Source organism: Zonotrichia leucophrys, chromosome 11 (genome assembly GCF_028769735.1).
Source record: "Zonotrichia leucophrys gambelii isolate GWCS_2022_RI chromosome 11, RI_Zleu_2.0, whole genome shotgun sequence".
Classification (NCBI taxonomy): domain Eukaryota; kingdom Metazoa; phylum Chordata; class Aves; order Passeriformes; family Passerellidae; genus Zonotrichia; species Zonotrichia leucophrys.
In genome coordinates, this window is record NC_088181.1 from 7,908,356 (window position 1) to 7,930,091 (window position 21,736).

The 21,736-nt window shown below is 60.4% G+C and overlaps 2 protein-coding genes across 7 annotated transcripts; one reads left to right on the plus strand and one right to left on the minus strand.

The window, feature by feature from the left end:
* Positions 1-259: 259 nt before the first annotated feature.
* FCSK (fucose kinase) lies at positions 260-7,894 on the minus strand. 5 transcript variants are annotated; one of them, XM_064722890.1, is made up of 23 exons: positions 7,819-7,894; positions 7,584-7,741; positions 7,436-7,486; positions 7,225-7,350; positions 7,031-7,103; positions 6,642-6,739; positions 6,413-6,493; positions 6,205-6,324; positions 5,884-6,025; positions 5,430-5,557; positions 5,232-5,330; positions 4,615-4,785; positions 4,474-4,541; positions 3,960-4,330; positions 3,515-3,725; positions 3,247-3,413; positions 2,927-3,154; positions 2,643-2,786; positions 2,369-2,488; positions 2,109-2,296; positions 1,816-1,915; positions 1,076-1,299; positions 260-891 (listed from the first exon to the last, which is right to left on the minus strand). In XM_064722890.1, exons 1-23 carry the CDS (start codon positions 7,889-7,891, stop codon positions 775-777), a joined length of 3,258 nt encoding a protein of 1,085 aa, XP_064578960.1. In that variant the 5' UTR covers positions 7,892-7,894; the 3' UTR covers positions 260-774. The 5 variants fall into 5 exon arrangements, with proteins under 5 accessions (XP_064578960.1, XP_064578959.1, XP_064578961.1 ...); XM_064722889.1 differs by having other exon boundaries at positions 5,232-5,333; XM_064722891.1 differs by lacking the exon at positions 260-891 and having other exon boundaries at positions 1,167-1,299; positions 1,814-1,915; positions 5,232-5,333.
* Positions 7,895-8,739: 845 nt separating this feature from the next.
* Positions 8,740-21,697, plus strand: ST3GAL2 (ST3 beta-galactoside alpha-2,3-sialyltransferase 2). Of its 2 annotated transcripts, none has more exons than XM_064723560.1 (8): positions 8,740-8,837; positions 16,636-16,904; positions 16,992-17,417; positions 17,533-17,726; positions 17,963-18,142; positions 18,324-18,369; positions 18,529-18,648; positions 18,926-21,697. In XM_064723560.1, the coding sequence occupies exons 3-8, from the start codon at positions 17,085-17,087 to the stop codon at positions 19,097-19,099; spliced, it is 1,047 nt and encodes a 348-aa protein (XP_064579630.1). In that variant the 5' UTR covers positions 8,740-8,837; positions 16,636-16,904; positions 16,992-17,084; the 3' UTR covers positions 19,100-21,697. The 2 variants fall into 2 exon arrangements, with proteins under 2 accessions (XP_064579630.1, XP_064579631.1); XM_064723561.1 differs by lacking the exon at positions 8,740-8,837 and adding an exon at positions 16,278-16,477.
* The last annotated feature ends 39 nt before the right edge of the window (positions 21,698-21,736 follow it).

Consider the following 21,736-nt stretch of genomic DNA (forward strand, 5'->3'; position numbering starts at 1 on the left):
GAGCTCTGCTCTGCTCCAGTTCTTCTCTTCTACCCTGTGCCAGGGCATCCAGAGGATCTTCCTTGTCTTGCCTGGCTGCCTTCTGTGGCTGCTGTCCTGTGCTGTCTCCCTCAGCCAGGGCCAGAGAAGGGGAAGACCAGCTCTTGCATGCAGGTTCTGCCATTCCCACCCCTGGAAAAGCTTTTCCCATGCAATGCTGGGCCTTTGCTGTCCTGTGAGGAGAGAGCAGCCCTGCTAGGGACAGAGGGGCACAAACACATGCTGAGAACCATCTTTTTTATTCAGACTGTATGGACTAGTAACTTGCTTTCACCAGTCACTATTTCACTGCTGAAACAGTGCCTCAGGACAGGAGAGGGTCTTGATTTCACATCCAGCTGCATCCCTGGTGCAGGAACATTGCATGCTGAACTGTCAGTTTGGGTCCCTGCTGCTGAAGAGCAGGAAGGTTCCTGCTAGATGCAGCATCAGAAATGCTAGCTTGTTCCCTTTGGAGAACTGTAAAAACTGGAGTGAAACACCAAAATCAGGCTGGAGGCCCTAGCAAACTGTCCCTCCAGCAAGGCCACCCCGCAGGGGTAGTTTTGCCTGCCTGCACAACTTGTCACAACTTCTCCAGGCTCTGGCTTCTGGGGCAAGTAGCAGCACAAAAAGGACATATGGAGACCTAAGGCACCTGATGGAGCTGGCAGAAGAAGCTTCCCTTAAAAGCAGTGGGAATTTCCCTGCACTTGTTCTGGGTATCTGCCAGGAATGGGCCAGGGCTGAAGGCCTTCACACAGCCCTGTCCCCTCCAGGGTGAGCACTGTCCTTGGTATCACATCCCAAGACCTCCACAGAGAAACCACCCGTGTCCACTTCAATGCTGTGGATGCTGAAGTTGCCCAGTCCCTAGAAAAAGAGAGTCACGGGTTGGGGCAGGAGCCAGCCAAGGACCCCTTCTCACCTGCAAGGTCCCAGGGAGGGCATGGGAACAACGAGCAATCACACCCCATGTGTGGTGGGGAGAGATGCTCCTCATGCTCTATATAAGGCTGCTGCACACTGCCTGCAGCAGTGGGGGCTCACAGCTCACCTCAGTGTTTGCCAGGATCTGCTGCAAAGCCTCTTTCTGCCGGGGGGCTTTGGTTAAGATGTAAAGGAAGCCTCCACCCCCAGCCCCAGCCAAGCACTGCCCGTGGGCGTGGGGCCGGAGCGCGTCCATCATGCGCCCCACGGCCAGCGGCTCGCAGCCCGGGGCCATGCACTTCTTCTGCTGCCAGTAGCACTCCAGGCACCTGCCAAGGAGCATCAGGTCACCTGCAGAGGAGGGAATATTGCTAATTACTTGTCCCTGTTTCTCATCCAAAGGACAGAAACATGCTCAGCCCAAGCTAAATTCTGCCTTCTCTTTTCCAGTTCCTCCCAGCTCTGCTGGCCAAGCAGGCAACCCCAGCTCTGTCACGTTGCTATTTTTAATCCTCCACAGGGGGAGGATTTGCCTGCTTTAATGCTCCTGCTTCCTCTCTGCAGCAGCCAAACAAACCCGCTGCACTGACCAGGCAGGGCCCCCAGCCCTGTCACCAGTGGTGCACTGCTAATCAATCAGATTCAGCATGTCTAACCCCCTCTTCCTCAAAATCTTTGTTCAAGCCTGAATTTTGGGGTATTGCCTGGTGAGGGTGGGCTCAGGGGAGGATTTGAAGCTTCTGCAGCTGCAAGAGCCTGCACCTCCCAGCCTTCTTCCCCTCTGAAACTGCACAGCCTCTCCCTGGGAAAGTTTGTTTTCTTCAGCTGTTAAAAGGGCCAACGTGGCCTAGGGAAGGGGGCTCACACCTTGCCTCAAGGCCTGGGCACACTCCTCAGCATTGCTCACCAGCGCGTCAGCATTTTGCACGATGGAGGGCAGCCTGGCGTACCAGTTCCTCACCACATCCTGCAAGAGGCCAAATGTCCCTGTCACTGTCCTCCTGGCTCTGGCAGCACCTGGGGAAATAGTGCTGCACCCACGGCCTTTGGGTGCCAGCTCCCTCTGGGGGGCCAAAGCTCTGCACAAGTGAAGGGGATGCCATGAAAGGCTAGGGGGAGCAGAGGCCAGCCCGTGACACCCAGAGGCACCCAGGCATTACCTGGAGCAGGTTGCGGGCCAGGCGAGTCTTCCCCGTGTACACCAGCAGCAGGTGATCGTTCAGAGTCTGGGTAAAACCATCAGGGACTGAGATCTGCTCCACTTCCACTCTGAGTGGCAGCTGGGCCTTCGACCTCCCGATTTTGATGCCAGGAATGAGCCCACCAACCTGGTCCTGCCAGCCCCCCCCTGCAGGGCAGAGGGTTGTCAGTCACTGCTGGGACCCCCAGCTTGTGGGTCAGCTGCTCCCCCAGGCCCTACCTGTTGTGAGCCTCTGCTCCAGGTGCAGCACAGCATGGATGAGGGACTCAGTGCTGGCAGCCTTCCCTGCTGCCCGGTACAGGGATGCCATCACTGCTCCTGCCAGGATGCTGCTGGTGCCTGCAGGGGGCACAGGTAAGGCCAGGGCAGTGAGGCACTGCTGTGTCCCTGGGGGTTGGGGGTAGCAAGGGGGATGCCCCATCCTGGTGCTAGCAGCAGGAGACACTCCCAGGCACCAGTGAGGGACTACCCAGCCCCTTCCCTGCAAACCTACCAAGGCCAGACCCATGGGGCAGCTTGGACCAGGTGTGCACCTCAAATCCACCCCCAAAATTCTCCATCAGTTGGTCGTGTAAAGGTGTCTGTGAGGGGAACTGCACAATCTGGGTGCAGATAAAGGCAGCTTTGAGCAGGGCTCCTGAAAACAAAAAAAGAAGTAAAGCTGATGCTTGCTGTGCTACCTGCTCCCTCATCCCACTGGCCCCAAAAATGTTGGTGCCATCCTGGCACCAACAGGACATTGCAGGTACAGAGCCAGGCTGGCAGGTGACCCCTCACCTGGTGCATGTGGCTGGCAGTAATCCTGTAAGTGCTCCAGCTCCCCGCACACCAGATCTGTCACCACCTTGCCCTGCGGTGTCCCGCTGAGGGTGACCAGGCGCAGCTCCGGCTGGGCAATGCGCCGCACCCGGGCGCCAACAGGCCGGCACCCATCCACCAGCACTGCCACGTCCACCACGGCCCCCCCGTGCTCGTAGGTGATGGGGGGTGTGTCACTCCAGCCACCTGCAACACTCACCATCAGCCTCCTGGGGCACCCTTCCTCCTGTTCCCTCAGGAGTGAGACAAGGATCATCTGACTCAGGGAATGAGCTCACCAGAGAGGTCCAGGCGGGCTGGACACACCGCCTGCACCCAGTGCCCCAAAGGTGGCAGCTCCACCTGTTCCACGGTGATGAACTGGCATGAGGACATCACTGCCTGCCGGACGAGGATCTGCTCGGCCCCCTCGTAATGCCGAGCTGCTCTTACCAGCAGAGCTGGCCTGGGATAAGAGAGATGCTGAGCCCACTGCCACATCTCCATGACAGCACCAATGCCTGGAATGGGAATGGGGCAGCTGCCTCTTGCCAGCCCCAGCCTCACCGGCTCATCCACTTCTGCCGCTCAGCCGCCAGCTCCTGGACCCCCCCAGCGATGTCCCCGCTCTCCAGGCGCCCAAAAGCTGAGGCCCACTCCCTGTTGGCAGCAGGACCACTCCGCAAGCCCCCTTCCCCTTGTGCCATGCAGCCCAGGACCTCAGCAATACAGGCAAGTGCCCGTGCTGCAATACCAGCATCACCGGCCATGGAGGCGACTACAAAATAAAATGAAAGGAGGTTACAAAGCACAGTCAGGCTGCACTGCACCCCAACCAGCTTCTGCCATAAGCTATCCCCAGGAGAGCGGGACTTGAATGGCTTGCACCCACCCAGGCTTGTTGGATGCCCTGCAGGTACATCCCTGCAATAGGAGGGGGGGACCACTGAAGGCAGTGGGGAGCACTGAACAGTCCTAATAATGAAAGATGCAGCTTATGAGTCCAGCTCACCTTCATCCAGCGTGTCCAGCATGGCCTTGTGGTAGCCCTCATGGACGGCACTGCGGGCAAGTGGCAGGAGACTGCTGTCCTGGCGCCCCAGCAGCACCCGCCGCACCTTGTGCTGGCCCTGCAGGAAGAACAGGGCCTGGCGGGCACCCAGCTCAGCTTCTGTGTCCAGGCAGGGCAGCAGCTCCTGCCAGGACATGCGCCAGGCTGTTCTCCAGCGCGCCAGCTGCTCAGTGGGCACCATGGCCAGGCCCAGCAGCCACAGCACATCCTGCAGCCCCAGCGCCTCGCGGGCGTGCAGCACCGGGAAGAGCCGGGCGCTGAGCAGGCAGCGGCTCCTCCGCGGTGTCTCGGCATCCCAAAGATCCCCTTCCCTGATGGAGGGAGAAGCCTATCAGCACGGCCCTGGGGCTCGAGGACACCTTACATGAGGGGAGCTGGAATGTGGGACAGGTTGGGGTGGTCATGACACCTCAGGATCCGGGTGTCCTGTCCTACCCTGACACGTGGCACCTACCGCACACCCGTCCGTTGGAAAAACTCCGCCCAGGGCATGTTCAGGTAGGTGGCTTTTTCCACAGGGCTCTGCAGGGACACAGAGGGGCTGGTCACACTTTGGCTTTGCTGGGAGCCTCGTGCCACCTCACTGCCCCCTTACCTGCCAGTCGTCCAGGCGGCCGGTGAGAGTGAACACGCGGCAGGGCAGGTCCCGCAGCCGGACGTGGTGGCCCTGCAGGACAACGTCACGCAGGGGACAGCCCCGCAGGGCTGCTGAGGAGCCCACGTCGAGGCCCGAGAGGAGGCAGCCAGGACCAATCACCAGGGGACCCTGAGGAAGAAGCAAAAGTGGCATGGCTGGTCCCAGATCAGAGCCAAATCCTGACCTTGGAATGGGACAACCACCCTGAGACACAAGTTGGTGCCAGCACAAGCCAGGTGACAGGATGTAATTTTGTCACAAGGCTGCAGAAACACAGACTACAGAAATTCAGGCCAGGCAACAGCCTGCAGGGCTCACAACCGTAACAGAGCCCCCAAAGGAGAGGGTCTGCCCTGGTTCCAGCTCAGGACAGGCCAGAAGTGACAACCTCATCCCCTTGCTTGCAGAGGGTGACAGCCACCAAAGTGCGCAGCACCAGTCAAAAGGCAGCCTCAAAGAGGAAGGGCACCCCAAATCTCAGAGCTGTGGTTCCTCCATCCTAAGCACCAATATGTCACCCTGCTGCCCATTCAGTGCACTGGGAGCTGTGCATTACCCCCATCCTAGTCAGGTACCTGGAGGTGACAGTGCTGAATGACACTGCCAGCTGCCAGCTGCACAGCTCCTTCCAGCAGGCAGTTGGTGACTGAAGAGCCATCCTCCAGGAGACAGGGCTGCTGCCAAGGGCACAGACACACGTGGGACCAGGGCACACAGCCCAGAGCAGCCCCCAAAAAATGCACATGAGCAAGGCTGGGGATGGAAGGACATACATCCACATGGGAATGGGCTGTCTTGCAGAAGTGGAGGTGGCCGGCAGAGCTAGGCAGGTGGGTCAGGCTGCGGATGTGGTCGCTCGCAGAGGAGGTCATGTAGTCGTAGGATGCGTTGGGAATGCAGGCTGGGGGGGACAGGAGAGCTTTCAGCACACTGACAAAAAAGTGGGTGTGTCAGGATTCATGTGAGCCAGGCTGAACATCCCCAGCTAAAGGGGCAGGAGTGGAGACCTGGGGACCCGCAGCTGTGGGGTGACACAGATGACCATCAGACCCTGACCACCCCATCTCCACCCATGCAGGGAAGAGGGCCCAGGAATGGGTCACATCACATGCACTCACTGCAGCACAAAATCATAGAATGGTCGAGATTGGAAGGGATCTTAAAGAGCACCCAGTTGCAACTGCCTGGGCAGGGACACTCCACTAGAAATGGGAAGGAAGCACTCACCCACGCTAAGAGGGAAGCCACGGAGAGCTGTCCACAGCACGGAGCGGGCGCTCCTCACACTGACATCACCACCACTCTTCACAAAACCTTCCTCTGTCATCCCCCCTGCCATGCACAGCACAATGTCGAAGAACAGGGAGAGCTGGGGAGAGAAGGGACTTGTTGGGTTCAGCCATCCTGAACCCCACCCTGCGACTGGGTGCTCCCCCCCACTACCTCTCCCACCCTAATCTGGCAGTGTGAGGGCAAACAGACCCTACAGGGGTGCCCAGCAGTGACACCTGTGTGGCAAAGGTCCCATCCCCCACAGAGAGCTGTCACCTGGATGGGTGGTGCCCCCGAGTCCAGCCCCATGTAGGTGCAGGCGTCCAGAGGAGGGATGACGTGGGTGGCCAGGAGCTGCTCAGCAGCATCCGAGGAGAAGAAAACAATCCCACACACCTGCCAGGCACATCAGGGCTGAGGCTGCAGCTGTGGTGACACGAGGCACGGGGCTGGCAGGGTCACCAACACCTGAGTCATGCCATACCAGTGGGACAGTGCCATCTGGCCCTGCACACTGCTGGATCTGGGCCTCTGTGCCTTTGTAGATGATGTCACGCACCAGCCCCTAGGAGCAAAACCACCCCAGTGAGCTCTTCAGGGAACGCCAAGCCAAGCAGCCACAGCAGTGCTGTGACCTCAGCATCCAAGGGATCCAAGGATTGGGGATCCCTGCACCTCCAAGGGATGCCTCTTGAAGGGTGAGCTGCCCCAACCTGCTCATTGGTGAGGTAGACCCCATGGTTCCTGGCATATGCTGGGCTTCCGGGCACTTCGATCACTCGGACACCCTGGAAGCCATCCCAGTTGATCCCTGAGGGGAGGGACAGAGACCAGGGCTCACTGGGGCAGTGTATGTACTCACACTGAGCACAACTGACTGAAAACCTGGACCACAGCAGTGGAAGTGACAGCAGCATCCAGCCTTGGCCACCTCACTGCAGGCACAATGGATGCTCCCAACCGCACCCAGGACAGCAACAGCTGAGCATCCACACCCTCATGGGAGCACAGCACAGGCTGAACCAGCTGTGCTGCTGCTTCACAGAACCCCATCCCACGCCAAAGCAGGTGCTGGAAGCAAGGCCGGTGTCCAGCCACTCACCTGGTGTTGAGGGCACGGTGAGGAGCATGTCGGTGCTGCAGACCCAGACACCAGGCGGGGAGCCCACACAGAGCTGCCAAGAGAAGGACCACGTGCCCAGGGACGGCAGGGAAGGAGCCCAGGGACCCAACACCGCTTCCATCTTGCTGGGAGCCAAACCCAGCCCCAGGGCCCCGTCCCCAGGCTGCACAGACCCGGTGTGTCATGGTCCCCAGCAGGCTGTCCAGGTTGCAGACCAGCGCTTCGGCAGCGGCGCCGGGCTCCTCAGCGGGCAGGCAGGTGAAGGCACGGCCACAGTCGTCGAAGGAGAAATCGCGGCCCTGGTGGGACAGAGAATATGGGGAGTCACCGGGAGGGAGCGGGTGCAATGAGAGATCCCGTGCTGGGCTGCAGGTCGGCTCTCACCATGTGCAAGATGAGGATGCGGGCGTCCCTCAGGACATCAGCGGTCACCACCTGGGAGAGGACAGCCGGGGACAGTCAGTGGAGACAGGACAGGCACGCCCCCTCACCTCCAGCCTCCCCGGACCCACCAGCAGCTGTCACATCTCACCGTGCAGCCGGCCCGGGCGCTGAGGTGCTCGGCCGCCACCAGCAAAGCGTTCAGGGTGGCACCGCCGCTGCCCAGGCGGGCCCAGGGGTCCTCCACGGCCAGGAGCAGCGCGGGGGGGCGCGGGCCCAGCCCGCCCCGCAGCCGCCGCACCTCCAGCTCTGCCAAACGAGAGGCGGGCGGCGTCAAGAGCCGGTCCCGCCGCCGCGCACAGGGAGGGAGAAGGGGCGCCACTTGCCTCGCTGCAGGGCGGCCACGCCGCCATGGCCCTGCCGGCAGGTGAGGAGAACAGCGCTCCACTCCGCCGCCATAAGTACCGCCCTTGCCCCAGCCTGGCCCCGCGGGGCCTGCTGGGATGTTTAGTTCAATCCCCGCAGTCCCTCCGGGGCGCTCTGCGCTGAAGGACTACAGTTCCCAATGTGCACTGCACGGACCCTTAAAGGCACAGCCACCCCTGTGCCGTTCCCCCTTTCCCCCATCTCGGGGGGTCTGCCAAGGGGGAATGGTGGTTTGACGTTTTCTGCCCTAAAATGGGCTTCGGCGGCAGTGCGTATCCCTAAGTGCCCTGCGTGTGTATCCCTAAGTGTCACGAGTCCTGCTCCTCGCAGAGTTCTCTGCAGGATGGAGGGGTGCCCGGGCGGGGGGCGGGTGTCGGTTCCCGGTGGTTGCCAGTGGGTGCTGGGGTGCGATCGGTACGCGGTGGGTACCGGGGGGTGTCGACGCACTGGGTGCGTCCCGGGGTGGGTAGCGGCAGATGCCGGCTCGCCGGGTGGATACAGAGATGGATAACGGGGATAGGTACCGGGGTGCCGATGTCCGGAGGTGCCGGTGCCCCGGGTGGGTTCTGGGATGGGTACCGAGCTGGGTATCGCATTGGGTACCGGGGGTGTTCAGGGGGCTGCCGATGCGCCGGGTGGGTACCGGGGTGAATCCCGGTGGCTGAGTACCGGGGGTTCCCATGCTGGGCACCGGGCTGGGGGGTGCCGATGTGCCGGGGCGAATCCGGGCTGGGCACCGGGGTGGATTCCTGAGATGCCGGTGGGAGAGGGGGCGCAGGCGGCCCCGCTCGCCTCCTACAAGTCCCACAAGCCCCGCAGGCGGCCCAGGACTACATCTCCCAGCCTGCCGGGCCCGTCCGTCCCCCCCTTCCCCCCCGCCCCGCGCGGCACGGCGCGGCACGGCTCCGCACGGCGCGGAGGGCGGTGGCGGCGGGGCCCGGGTGAGCCCGGCGGCGGGGCCATGCCGGAGCTGAGCCAGGTACGGCGGCGGAGAGCGGGCCCCGGGCGGGGGATGCGGGCACGGCCCGGCTCGGCTCGGGATGCCGGTCCCGGGGAGCCCGCCCGGGAGCTGCCCCGCTGCTGCGGGCTGGTCCCGGGGCTGGGAGCTGGCCTCGGGCAGCCCCCACACGGGATGCGTCGGCTGCATGCCCGCTGTGGTGGTCCCGGTTGCTGGTCCCGGGGCTGGGTGCAAGTCTCGGGGCTGGGAGTATCCCCCGGGGAGCAGTGGGTGCTGAGCAGCCCTGGCAGGATGTGCTGTACCCTATCCGGGGTGCAGGTCCTGGGTGCTGCTCCCGGCGCTGGGTGCTGGCTGCCGGGAGCATCCAGCAATCCGGGGTGCATTGGGTTCGGACCCGGGAGGTTCCGCCGGTCCGGAGTGCTGGCCCGGGCCCTGCGGTGCGGTGCCGGGGAGGTGTGCTGGCCCCAGCCGCGCTGTGCAGCTCGGGGAGCAGCCCCAGGGCGCTGCCCGGGCAGGATGTGCTCGCCCCGGGCAGGATGCTGGCCCTAGCAGGGCTCTCGGGGCTGGTGGAGCTGCTCCCCTCCAGCCGTGTGCCCTGGGATCTTGGGGACAGAGCCGGGGGACCGGGGTGGGAGGGCGGGCAGCGAGTGGCCCCAGTCCCCAGCAGTGCCGGTGTGCACGGTCCCTCAGCAGCGGTGTGACACATGGCTGCGTGACACACGGCATCCATTGCCTGGGTAGTGGCAGCCAGGATTTCGCAAACAGCCTGAGCGTCCCTGGGGACAGGGTAGAAAACTGTGTCACCGAGCAGGGGATGTCCTTTGCTTGCTTCTTTGTGTGTGTGGGGCCACTGAGGCGGGCACTGCTGTGAGATCTCATCGGTGTGCTGTCCCATTGTTTCAGGGTGTTTCCCTGGCTGAGGCACGGCTGCCAGAGGGGGATCGACACCGCAGCCCGTATTTCAGGGCCTGGAGATTCAAGGGGTCCCCACATATTCCGGGGGCTTCAGCGCTGCTGGCACAGTGGGAAGGCAAGGCTTGCTCAGGCTCCAGCTGCAGAGTCTGAGCACTTATTCCAAAGCTCCCAAATATTTCCCTAGAGTGAGGGCTTCCCATGTCAGCAGGAAATTATTGGGGGGAGGATGGCACTTGGACAGCGTGCAGGCTCAGGCTGGAGGAAGGGCCACGTCCCCGCCTGCTGCCAACAATCACAAAACGTGGCTAGGGGAAACCAAATCACAGCAAACCCCAAAACTTGCTGAGCCTCCCTCCAGGAAGACGCGTGGGCTCTGAGCTGGGAAGGCAGTTTTGCCTAGGAAAAGCCTCTCCTTTTTGCCAGGAAAGGCTCTCCCTGAGCAGCCGCACCGTGGCCAAGGCGGTGAGAACCAACGGGAAGTTCCTCAGCGCTTTGGGTTTGCTTTTCCCTTTCTTCCCTTTTCTTTCCCTTCTGTCAGAAGCAGAAGTCGCGGCCTCAGCGGGGAGGGGAGGGTTGGGCTGGGGGGCGCCTTGCCCGCCGCCACCGCCCCCCGGGCGCGCGTGTCCGTCTGTCTGTCCGTCCGTCTGTCCGTCCGTCTGTCCCCATCTGGCAGCGACAGCGGCCCCGCTGCCGGCTGGCTGTGTGCGGCATCTGCCTGTCCAAAGCGCTTCCCTCTCCAGCGCGGAGCTCATGGCGGTCCTTGCGAGCGGCGGGGCGCGCTCCGCTCGCCGCCCACGCCTCGCCGGCGCCGGAGGCAGGCGGGGAGAGCGGGCACGGAGAGCCCCGGCTGCCGCAGGCTGCGGGAGCGCTCGGCTTTGCGTGCCCAGACAAGCCCCGAACTGCCGCTTTTTGGGGAAAGGCTCCGATGGGCTCGGTGGTTTTGCTGCGGGCTCTCGGTACGCCGGACGCCGCCCGCTTTGGCACGCCGAGGTCCCGGCAGCTCGATGGCTTTAATCTCTTCCCGTTGCATTTCATTTTTGCACGATTGCAAGCTGCTAATTGCTCTCCAGTGGCTTGGCCGGCTTCAGTGCTTCTTCATGAGCCAGGATTTATCAGAGCCCGCCTGACCCCGCGGGGCTGGGACGAGATGGGAGAGGCTGGGAACCTCCTCTCCCTGCCCTGCTGGGCTCTGCCCTGGGCTCCGGGCTATCTCTTGGCTTCATGTCGCTCTTTGCCACTGGCATCTTCCAAAAGCTTTTTCTGGAAAGTGCAGGTGATTTGGGTCCCAGCTCCAAGGCAAAGTTCCCAAAGATACCCCCAAAACTGCACATGGATGAGTGGTGAATGTGTATAAAAATTTATATATATATATATATATATGTGTGTGTGTGTGTGTGTGTGTGATGTATAGTTTTTTTTCCTTACGGGATGGGTAGTTCAGTGTTTGAGCTCTACAATAACACCCTCAGCAGTTGCTCTTGGGAAACCAGAACAAGCTGCAGTCACTTTGCTCCGGGTGCAACCGTGTCCCCAGCATAGGACTTTTGATCTGCAGCAGTAACTGGGCTAATTAGGAAGCTGCAAATGCTCCCCCTTCTCCCCAGGTGTCTGAGCAGAGCCCCAGCTTGTGGAGAGAAGTCAGGGGCTCTCGCCAGTGGAACTGCTCTAATTTTACATTTAATGGGAGTTGTTGGCTGTAACTGGGCTGTGCTGGGATTGATGCCCCCTGGCCTGGGGAGCCTTTCGTAACTCCCTTGCGATGAAATCTCGTAGGTGCAATTTCCCTAACGAGTTCAATGTCCTCTCCGTGCTGCCTGCAGGCAGAGCAAACCAGGGTGGTTTTATGGGCCACCCGCAGCGTGTGCCGAGGTTGCAGCTCTCAGCCTGGGTCGTTCCCCAGGGGAGAGAGGGCGGCTGTGGGTACAGCACCCATCAACCAGCCCTCAAAAGCCAAAGGAGAACCTTTGGTTTTCCACCACCTCCGATCCTCGGCGCAGTGAGACCCAGGGAGGAAGGCAGGAGGGTGCAGGGCCCCGTGTCCCAGCTCGCCTTGCCCGGGCACAGGGCCACAGCCTCCTGCTGCAGCATCCGCCTGTCCTGCACTCCTGCACATACTTTCCTGGTGAGGCATCAGGCATGAACCTAATGGGTCCAGGCTGGTAAAAACAGCAGCAGTGAGGAGGGGAAGTGGTTCCTTCCCAGTGGGGGGAGGCTCAGGGTGCTCTGGCAGCTCCGGATGCTGGTGGTGACAGGAGAGCAGGGCCCTGCCCCTCCTGGGGGTGTGGTGGCTGCCTGCGGTGGGGCCTCATCCTCACAGGCAGCTGAGGCTGCAGGGAGGCTGCTCAGGGGTGTCTGTGGGGTGCAGCCCTGCTGTGGCAGGCAGGAAGGGGACAGACAGACCCTGCTGACCCCGGGCTGCAGCTGTGGGAGGGTGAGACAGAAATGTGGCCAGCAGTGGGGAGCTGGCTCCCCATGGGAGCAGATGGCTTTGCACAGGGAGCTGGGGCAAAGATGGGAGAGAGGAGCAGGCAGTGGTGGGTGGCAAGCCCCAGACCCTGCCTCCTCTGTTCTGGGCTGGTTGGCCAAACCCGGCTGCTCGGTGGGACTCAGCTTGGTGGCACCTGGTGTGGTGGTGCTTGGCCCGGGGTTCAGTGGTACCCAGCTGTGTGGTACTGAGCTGCTGGTACTTGAGTGGTGCAAACTGGGGGCTCTGGGGTGGGTGCTTGAGGTGCACCTGGGTGCAGCTGGGCTGTCTCTGCCTCTCAGTTCCGCAGGCATTCAGGATCAGGGGGGAGATTTCCACTCCCTTCCCTGCCTGTCCTGCCTCAAGGAGGGAGCTGCTGCTCCTGGCACAGGGAGCTGAGCATGACAAGGCCGTGCTGTGAGCGTGGCCTTGGGCTTATCAACACTCTGGAGTGCAGGGTCCCTTGTTTCCCCTGGGGAGACCCAGAATGGCTGGCAGGGGGTCAGGGAAATGGCACTGGAGAATGCTCAGGGATATCAGCCACACAGGCTGGGTAGTCCCAATGGGAGTGTGAGCTGCAGGGATGGGCATCTGCCTTGGCTGCTTCTGCCAGTGTGAGTTTTGGGGGCAGAGTGCCCACCCAGCATTGCCCCACTGAGCAGCACAGGGTGCTCAGGCTGCTGCAGTTACCTGAGGTTCACTGTGGTTCAGCCAAGGGGTCTGAGATGCTGCTGGACCAGTCCCTGCAGGCCCATCTACCAGCAAGGGTGGGAGCATTCAATTCTGTTTTCCCACTTCTGGCACTCCCCTGTGTCCCTAAATCCCATAGGAAATGGCCTCAGAATGGCTGGCTCCATCCCAGCTCTGTGCTGGAGATTTGGCCTCCACACTTTTTCCTGGCCCTATCCCAGAGCTGAGGGATGAGCCTGAAATAACCCCTCTGGAGGCCAGACACAAGGAGAGGCTGGAATTGCTGCCCCTGGCAGCCAGGGGTGCAAGTTGGGTTTAAAACATAGGAAACCCAATTAACTTGGCTCCATTAGCTGATTGAGCTGGCTGATAGGAGTATGATTAATTAAAAGGATGAAGAATTACTTACCAGGTCCTCCTTGCTGTTGGGATGTGGTGATGGCTTAATGCATGAAATTGGCTTCTCTTAATACCTGGTGCTTGTCTGGTGCCAGCCATCAGTTCTTCATGGCATCACCCCATGGCAGGGAGAAACGTCCTCGTGCCAGCACCGGGTCTGCTCCCTCTCCCCTCCAGCTTCCAGGGAGGAAAAAAACTCAAGGAGAAAATATAATCCCTCTAGATGGGTGAAGCAGGAAAGGACCTCCTTAATTAACTGCACTTTCCTTGCCAAGCCTTGCTGTGGCTGTGGAAGCCCAGTGATGCAGAGGGACAGGCTGTGGTCCCTGCCCACGCCGCCCCCGGCGCTTCCCGCGCTGTTCCCGGCTAACAGGAGCTGACGGCCCCACGGGGGAAAACAGCTCCTCACACTCTGCCCGGGGCTGCAACCTCTGGCACTGCCTGGGCCATGGGCAGAAAGAAATTGGAACGGTTTCATGACTTTTTGTAGTAATCCTGCTGACTGGAGTCATGCCTGAAACAAGGACAGGTCACCACTCACTGTTTCTGTCTGGCATTGAAGGAGGTGGAGAAGACTGAACTCAGATCTGCTCCTTCCCTGCCAAAAAACCCCAACCCTAATTCTCAGGTATTCCACCCATGGCAGAGATGCCAGTCCAGTCCAAGGGGTCCCTGTGTGCTTCCCTCTCCTCCGCCTGCAAGAGCCATGCACTGCTCTAACACCCAGTCAGTGGTTTGGTGGTGGCAGAAGTGATGTCTCTGCACAGGGACCATGGGATGAGTAGCCCCAAGTCACACAGGATGGCATTTCCCAAAGACTCCTGGGAGAATTTTCAGACCATTCATGCCTGGGAAGAGCAGCAGCCAGTGCAGACAGTGCTGCCACTGCTCCTCCACTCCCCTTCTCTCCCTTCTGTCCCTGCAGGCATCTCCCAGTGATGGCTCCCTCCTTTGCCCACCCTGCCATTTACTGGCCTGGAAATTCATGCCAACAGCCCCAGGATATCTTAGACATGATCAAACAAAGCCAACAAGACCTGAAGATGCCGGGTGGGGGTGTATCAATGGTGTTCTGTCTGACAGGGAAGGGGCAGGCATCCTCCAGGCCCTGGGGCTGTCGGTCACATCGCTCCAGCGTTCATCCTGAAATGAAAGATTATATGATTGGAAAAAGCCATCCACCTGTAAAAGCAGCAGAGCAATTTGCCAGGACCTTTTAATAGCCTCGCTTCATTATCTCCTGCAATCAAAAAGAAACTTGTGTTTGATGAGTACATGGTCCTCAGGAGGCAATTTAGGATCCTGGGGATGAAATTGGGAATGGAAGGGTATTTAGTGGCATTGATGAGTTGCCAAGCTTGCTCACCACAGAAGAAATCCTGAAATCCCTTATTAGTTTAAGAAGCAAACATCCAAATCTGGTGCAAAAAGCTCCTGCAAGTGGGGTTTTGTTTGTGGAGGCAGCTTGGATAGGATTGGGTGGGGAGGGCATGGATGTTGCTGGGGTGTGTTTGTATGTGTGGGTGCCCTGTCCCTGCTGGGGGCTGTAAGGACCAGTACAGATGGAAATAACTGCCAGCTCCTGCTAGGAAAATGATGACTCAAACCAGCCGCTGGGATTTCAGGCTTCTTTTACCGCACATGAGCCGGGCTGGAGGGGGTTTCCCTCCCCCTCTGCGGTCGGGGGCAGCTCCAGGAGGCCCCAGGATGGGGGCCGTACAAAGTGTGCTCCAGATGGTGTCAGGGCTGGGATGCATCAGGCAGGACCCGGCTGGGCTGGGGAGCCGGAAAGGGATTTTCCCCCTTTCACCAGGAACAAAAATAACACAAGCACGTGATAGCTCATTTCCTTTAGCCTTTAAAAAGCCCCGTGGGATGGTAAGCAGCGGGAGCAGGGGAGGGGGACCAGCCCATGCTGCTTGGTGGCCCTGCCATATTAGAGCTGAAGAAAGCCCCAAAATTGCCTTTACCTACGAATCTTTCCAGCGTTTTGCATCGGGGGGGGGGGGGGGGGGGGGGTGTTATAGCTTTTTACTGGCTTTATTCCAAACTCCCTAAATGCAAAACCCCTCTGTTTAACAACCACCCTGCTTTCTCCGCTGGCAGCAGCCCAAGGAAGTGATTGCAGTCACTGCTGGCCATGTGTGTGCCGTGTTGGCGTGTTAAAATTCCCTGCCAGAGCCCAGGAAAGCACCTGAACCGGGATGTGCTTTCTGGTTTTGGCTCTTTCCTTTAAAGTTGTCCTCACTTGAATAAATATTTGACAGAGGGTTGTTGGTTTGGGCAGGAGGTGTCCGTGCCTGGCAGTGCAATGGGCTGGGGGAGCCTTTGGGGTCCATGTTCTCCTCCCATCCCAACAAAGAGGTTTTTGGGGGCTTAGCAGTCTATTCCTGGAAAGCAAGCCAGCGTTTTCCAGGAGATGCTTTTTCCTAGGGAGGAAGCGTCGTGGTGCCTGCCAGCTCCTAATTACTGCTGCCGGCCCCGGCACTGGCTTAATTGGGGCCAGGGCTGAGCCGTGCAGGTGATGCCTCTGCGGGGTTTTCGCCCCGGGCGGGGTCACCCCCTCCCCAAAAAGGCCTGGAGGGGAGGTCATGTCTCCAAACCCTTGGGATTCTGGACCCTTCTCCAGCTCAGTGACTGGGTTAAAAGGAGATTTTCAGCCTTTTTTTTTTTTTGACTTGGCCAAGGAGCGCTGTCTGGCTTTGCCCACCCCCTGCTCGGGGGGCTTGGCCGCTCCTCCCGCCCTCCCCGGGCGCAGGCGCCACCACCTCTGCCCCGGCTATTTTTACCCGCCAGGATCACGAGCGAGCGAGCGAGCGAGTGACCTTCCCCAAGGGACGCTGCCACTCGGGGGGGACAGGGACAGTGCCGGCGTCCGTGCCCGGGGTGCCCGTCAGGCTGCGGAGCGGCCGCTCCCCGGCTGCTCCCCGGTTCTGTCCCGGCTGCTCCCCGGCTGTCTCGGCGGCGGCGGCAGCCGGCGAGGAGGGTTTTGGAGGGGCTGCTTATGGCGTGATAGAGAAGGAGAATTTAGCCTACAGAAAGGAGCCGCTTGTTCGGCTCCGGAGGCGAGTTCATGGCTGAGCCTTTGTCTGGCAGGGACAGGGAGGGCACAGTCCGGGAGCTGCTGCGAGTTCCCCTGGCGAGGATAGCGATGCCGGCATCTCAGCTCCCTGCGCCGGCTTGTCCCCTTCGGGTATGGCTCGTAGCCTGCAGCCCCGTGCCTGGGGCGGGCTGGGAGGCATTTTGGGGCGTTCAGTGGTGAATAAAGTCCTCAGCCCCTGCTCGGCGCAGCCCCTCTCTGCTGTCTGTGTCGCCACCCCTTGACGCGCCGTCCCCTTCTCCCCGCTCCAGGCCGGTGTGGTGGTGGCTGCATTCCCGAGCCAGCGGCTGAGGGCAGCGTGCCAGCGGATCAGCTAAACCCGGGCATGATGAGCACCGTGGCAGCCGAGCGCCAGCCGGGGCCGGGACCTGGAGGAGCCGCCGGGGCGCGGTGCCGCGGCTGAGGCCGGCGCGCCGAGCTGTGCCGGAGCCCGCAGCAGATGCTCCCTGCCCGGCACGCGGAGCCACCGGGGGCCCTCGCCGCGGCCGGACGAGGCGGATGGAAAGCTGCAGCCCAGCAGGTAGGAGCCCTGTGCGGTGGGTCCTGGGAGGCTCTGCACCCCTTCCCCACACCGCTGCCCAGGGAGTTACAGCGCTCGTTCCTGCAGGGAGCCCCGCTGGCCGGCTGACGCCCTCCCGCGCCCTATGCCCGCGCCCTGTGCCGGAGCGGGCGCCGTCCCCGGCTCAGCCACCCGACGACCATGAAGTGCTCGTTGCGCTTCTGCTTCCTCTCGACCGCCTTCCTGCTCGTCTTCGTCATGTCCCTCCTCTTCACCTACTCCCACCACAGCATCGCCTACCTGGACCCCGGCGGGCTGGGCGGCATCCACCGGGTGAAGCTGGTGCCCGGCTACGCCGGGATGCAGCGGCTCAGCAAAGGGGGGCCGTACCCCCGGGGCTGCTCCTGCCGCCGCTGCCCGGCCGAGGAGCCCGGAGCCACCGACTGGTTTGATGGGCGCTATGACGGCACCGTGTCCCCAGTGTGGACCAAGGAGAACATGGACCTACCGCCCGACGTCCAGAGGTGGTGGATGGTGAGCGCAGGGACGGGAGTGCCACAGCGTGCTCTGGCACGGGGGGCACAGATTTCTCCTCCACCCAGAAGGGAGCACTGGCTGATTGCCCCCCGCCCTCCTTCCCTCCTTGCAGATGCTGCAGCCCCAGTTCAAGTCCCACAACACCCACGAGGTCCTGAGCAAGCTCTTCCAGATCGTGCCGGGCGAGGATCCGTACCGCTCCCGTGACCCGCATCGCTGCCGCCGCTGCGCCGTGGTCGGCAACTCCGGCAACCTGCGCGGCTCCGGCTACGGCCCCGAAATCGACGGGCACGACTTCGTGATGCGGTGAGGGGGGCCAGGGAACACTGCCAGGGCCCTGCCCACCCAGGGAGCACAGGGACATGGGGTGATGCTGGCACCACCGGGTGCTGGGAGGAGTGGGAGGGAGTCCAGCCTTGCTCTCTCCCCTGGGTGGGAAGCTGCTGCTTGGCAGCATTCAACAGCTCGTGGGGATCATCCATGTCATCTGCAAGGCAGGGGGCATTGGGACAGTGGTGTCATCCTCCCTGCTCTCTCCCCAGGATGAACCAGGCCCCCACAGTGGGCTTTGAGGGCGATGTGGGTGGTCGGACCACACACCACTTCATGTATCCCGAGAGTGCCAAGAACCTGCCCGCCAATGTTAGCTTTGTGCTCGTGCCCTTCAAAACCCTGGACCTGCTCTGGATCGCCAGTGCCCTCTCCACTGGCCAGATCAGGTTGTAAGTACCCAGTGGGCACTGGCAGCACCAGGCTGGTGGCTCACCTAGCTCAAGGACAGCTCCCCTGGGAGTAATGGGGATTCATTTGTTCCTCCCTCCAAGAGCCCCCCTTGGCAACTCAGGCTGGAGTTGGGGGCATGGGACCCCCAAGAGCTCACCTGCCTCTCCACTCTTTTCCCAGCACATACGCACCTGTGAAGCCTTTTCTGCGTGTGGACAAAGAAAAGGTACGTGGGGCTCATCCCTGTCACTGCCAGGAGCAGCTGTATGGCCATGGCCCCTGTCACCTCATCATTCCCCAGGGTTCCCAGTGCTCCTGCACGGGGTCCTAGTGCCAAAGGGAGCACGGCTGGGGCTGCTGTGCTCACCCTGGTCTATCCTCCCAGGTGCAGATCTACAATCCTGCCTTCTTCAAGTACATCCACGACCGCTGGACGGAACACCACGGGCGCTACCCCTCCACTGGCATGCTGGTGCTCTTCTTTGCCCTCCATGTCTGCGATGAGGTGGGTGATGGCTCCTTCAGCTCCTGGCTGGCAGGGAGGGGGTTTGCTGTGGTCCTGAACCTTGCAGGGTTAAGGAAGGAGGTGAATTCTTTGGGTCAAATGGCAGCAGTCACTATGGTTGCCTGACACCGCAGTGATGGGCACCCTCGAGGGGTGGGAAGGCTGTGCAGGAGGATAGGCACCTTTGAAAATCACCCCGGCAGTGCAGGGGTTGCTGAGACAAGGATGTCCCAGCCTGGTGGGGGGTTCTGGCTCACTCCCTCCCTTGTTATGGCAGGTGAACGTCTTTGGGTTCGGTGCTGACAGCCGGGGGAACTGGCACCACTACTGGGAGAACAACCGCTACGCCGGGGAGTTCCGGAAGACGGGGGTGCACGACGCTGACTTCGAGGCACACATCATCGACATGCTGGCCAAAACCAGCAAGATCGAGGTTTACCGGGGAAACTGAGGGCTGAGTCTCTGGCTTCCTGCTCCAGCAGCTCCTGCTGCCTGCAGGGGCAGAGGGTGAGGGACTCCCTGGTGGCCTCAGGCAAGGAGCACGGATGGGCAGCGCAGTTCCGCATTGCTGACAGAGCCACCGTGGTGGCATTTGGTGCCTCCAGCAGCCAATCAGGTTCAGAGCTAAAGGAGACTTTTTGCTTTTTTTTAATTATTATTATTATTATTAAGAAACCCAGCTGAGAAAGGATTTATAAACACAATCAGCGACTGACCAGGCGGCAGGGGTGGCCGCCTTGCATCTCTCTACAGTCAAACCAAATGCTGCTCTTTTTAAAAGAAGACAACGCCCCCACCCCGGAGCCGCGTGACTTTGGGGAGCCCCTCGAGCGTGGCGTCCAGGCCGAGGGGGCTGAGGGGGCCGTGGCGGCTGTGCAGCCTCACCAGTGGAACCAGCTGCTTCTTTTTTCCTTTATTTTGGTGTTTTTCTTTTACCCCTCCTGGTGCACCCGATGCCGTCGTTCCTCCAGGGAAGGCTCCTGGCACGGAGGCAGGGCCCAGCTCACGGATCCATGGTGGGGAGCCAGAAGCTTCGGGAAGCCGACCATTGCTGATACTCTGCTGCGGGCTGGCAACTGCTGGCACAGCTGTGCAGGGAGATGAAGAGGAATCTCAGCTTTGGGGGGCAGCATCCCTACTCTTCTACCTGAGGACTGGGGAAGGGTAGGACAGATTTCAGGAATGACTGTACAGGAGGCAGCTAAGAAACTTACATGAGCAGCAGCCTGGTCACTCTTGCTGAGCTCTGCGAGCAGTTGCAGGATGCTCAAGGGGGTGTGGGATGCAGCAGGGTCAAGGAGACAGGATTTCCTTTGCTTTCAGGCTGGGAAGAAACAGATCAGAGATTAGTGGGTGAGTGAACTGCGCTTTTGCTTTTGTGTTGCTCTAAACAGCTCTGGTGAGAAGCTGAAATCCCAAAGTCTTTGCTCCTTTTGCCAGGGTGGTGCTTGGTTTACACCAGTCTGGTACAGCTGGGGCCCTCAGGGTCCCCAAGGCTTCCTGGGCTGGACAGGCAGCCTATGACATGGGATGGGGAGATGCTGAAGGAAACTGCCTCCCCAGAGGTGTCATTAAAACCACTTTCTTTAGGTCAATCAGGTGGGGTTTTTTTTTTAGGAGATGCTGAAAAGCTCAAGAAAAAGGCAACCATGGGAAAGTCCCCCAGAGAGGGACCCTCTGCCTGCACAGCCAGTGCTGAGAGTGGAGCAGGGGCTGTGGGGCAGTGCCCATCTGGGGAAGCTCTGCCCATGCTGCCTTGCTGGTTGCAATAGTTAATTTGAGGAACAATCACTCTAGGGTTTTTTGGGCTTGGAGATTTTTTTACCCTTTTGTATCTGGCTTTTCTGTAGCAGCCTCTTACCTGTTTCTCCACTTTGCTTTGGTTGTTTTTCAGGGTTTTCTTTTATTTTTTGAGGTTTCTCTTCAATTGCGAAACACAAGGGTGTGGGTTGGTCACCTGGAGCAGGCAAGTCAGCAGCCCCCGTGCTGGGGAAATTCAGCTTTTCTGTCCACAGGGATTTAAACTCCTGAGTTTTGTGGTGGGTTTTGGTCTGTAGAAGTGGAGCCGCCCTCCAGGGTGCAGGCAGCCCTGAGCCACAGCACACAGGCTGCTGCAAGCCCTGCCCTCCACCTTCCTGGGTGGTTTTTGCTGATCTTTTGTTTTGTGGCTTTTTTTTTTTACGGGGGAAGAAAATTCAAAACCACAAAACCACGAGCAACAATGAGTGCCTTGACCATCTCCCATGGGTGACGCCTGGCTGTGCCCGTGCTGGCGGCAGGGACGTGGCCGATGTACCTGGCAGTTGTGCCCACTGTACCTGGCAGTTGTGCCCACTTCCTTCCTCGCACCACGCTGGGTCTGAGCTGGGCAGCGCTGCTGGGAGAGAGGGACACATCCAGGCCACCACACTGGTGTCTAGAAAGGCCAAATCCAGTGTGATGAGGCTGGACCAGCTCCTGTTGCAGCTGAGCAGGGCCAGGCCTGACAATCACAGGGTGAGCAGTGACGCTGGGTACCAAACCCAGGTACCAAACCCTCCAGCAGCAGAGCACCGGCACCCAGCGTCAGGCGCGCTTGCAGCTCCTGGCTGCCCTGACAGTATTTTTTTTTGCTAACTTCCTTCCCCTGCTCCCCTTTTCTCTGTTGTTTTAATTATTATTATATTATTATTTTTTATTTAAGCTGTCCCACTAGGACTGGCGAGCACTCGTGTCTCCCTGGCAGGGCGGCCGCAGGCAGGCGCGTGCTGCACGGCCGGCGCACCACTGTACTGTACATAGAGGAGCTGTAGGCACAGGCTACGGGCAGGGGCAGGCAGGGAGGAGGTGCCCGGGCTGGCACACCTGGCAGAGGCTGTCTGCATCACACAGGACCTGATCCGAGCACCTCCTGCCCCACTGGGAGAGGGACAGACCAGTGCTCTGAGCTAGGGCTCGGAGCAAGGCAGGCAGCTTGGCCCGTAGCCTCTGTGTACATGGGTACTTCTGCACACAACTGTCTTAAACCAACTGGTTTTTTAAAGTCAATAAAAATCATGCATCAAATCTACTTGGTGGTTTTCTTCTGATAGCTCTGTCTACTGTGCCT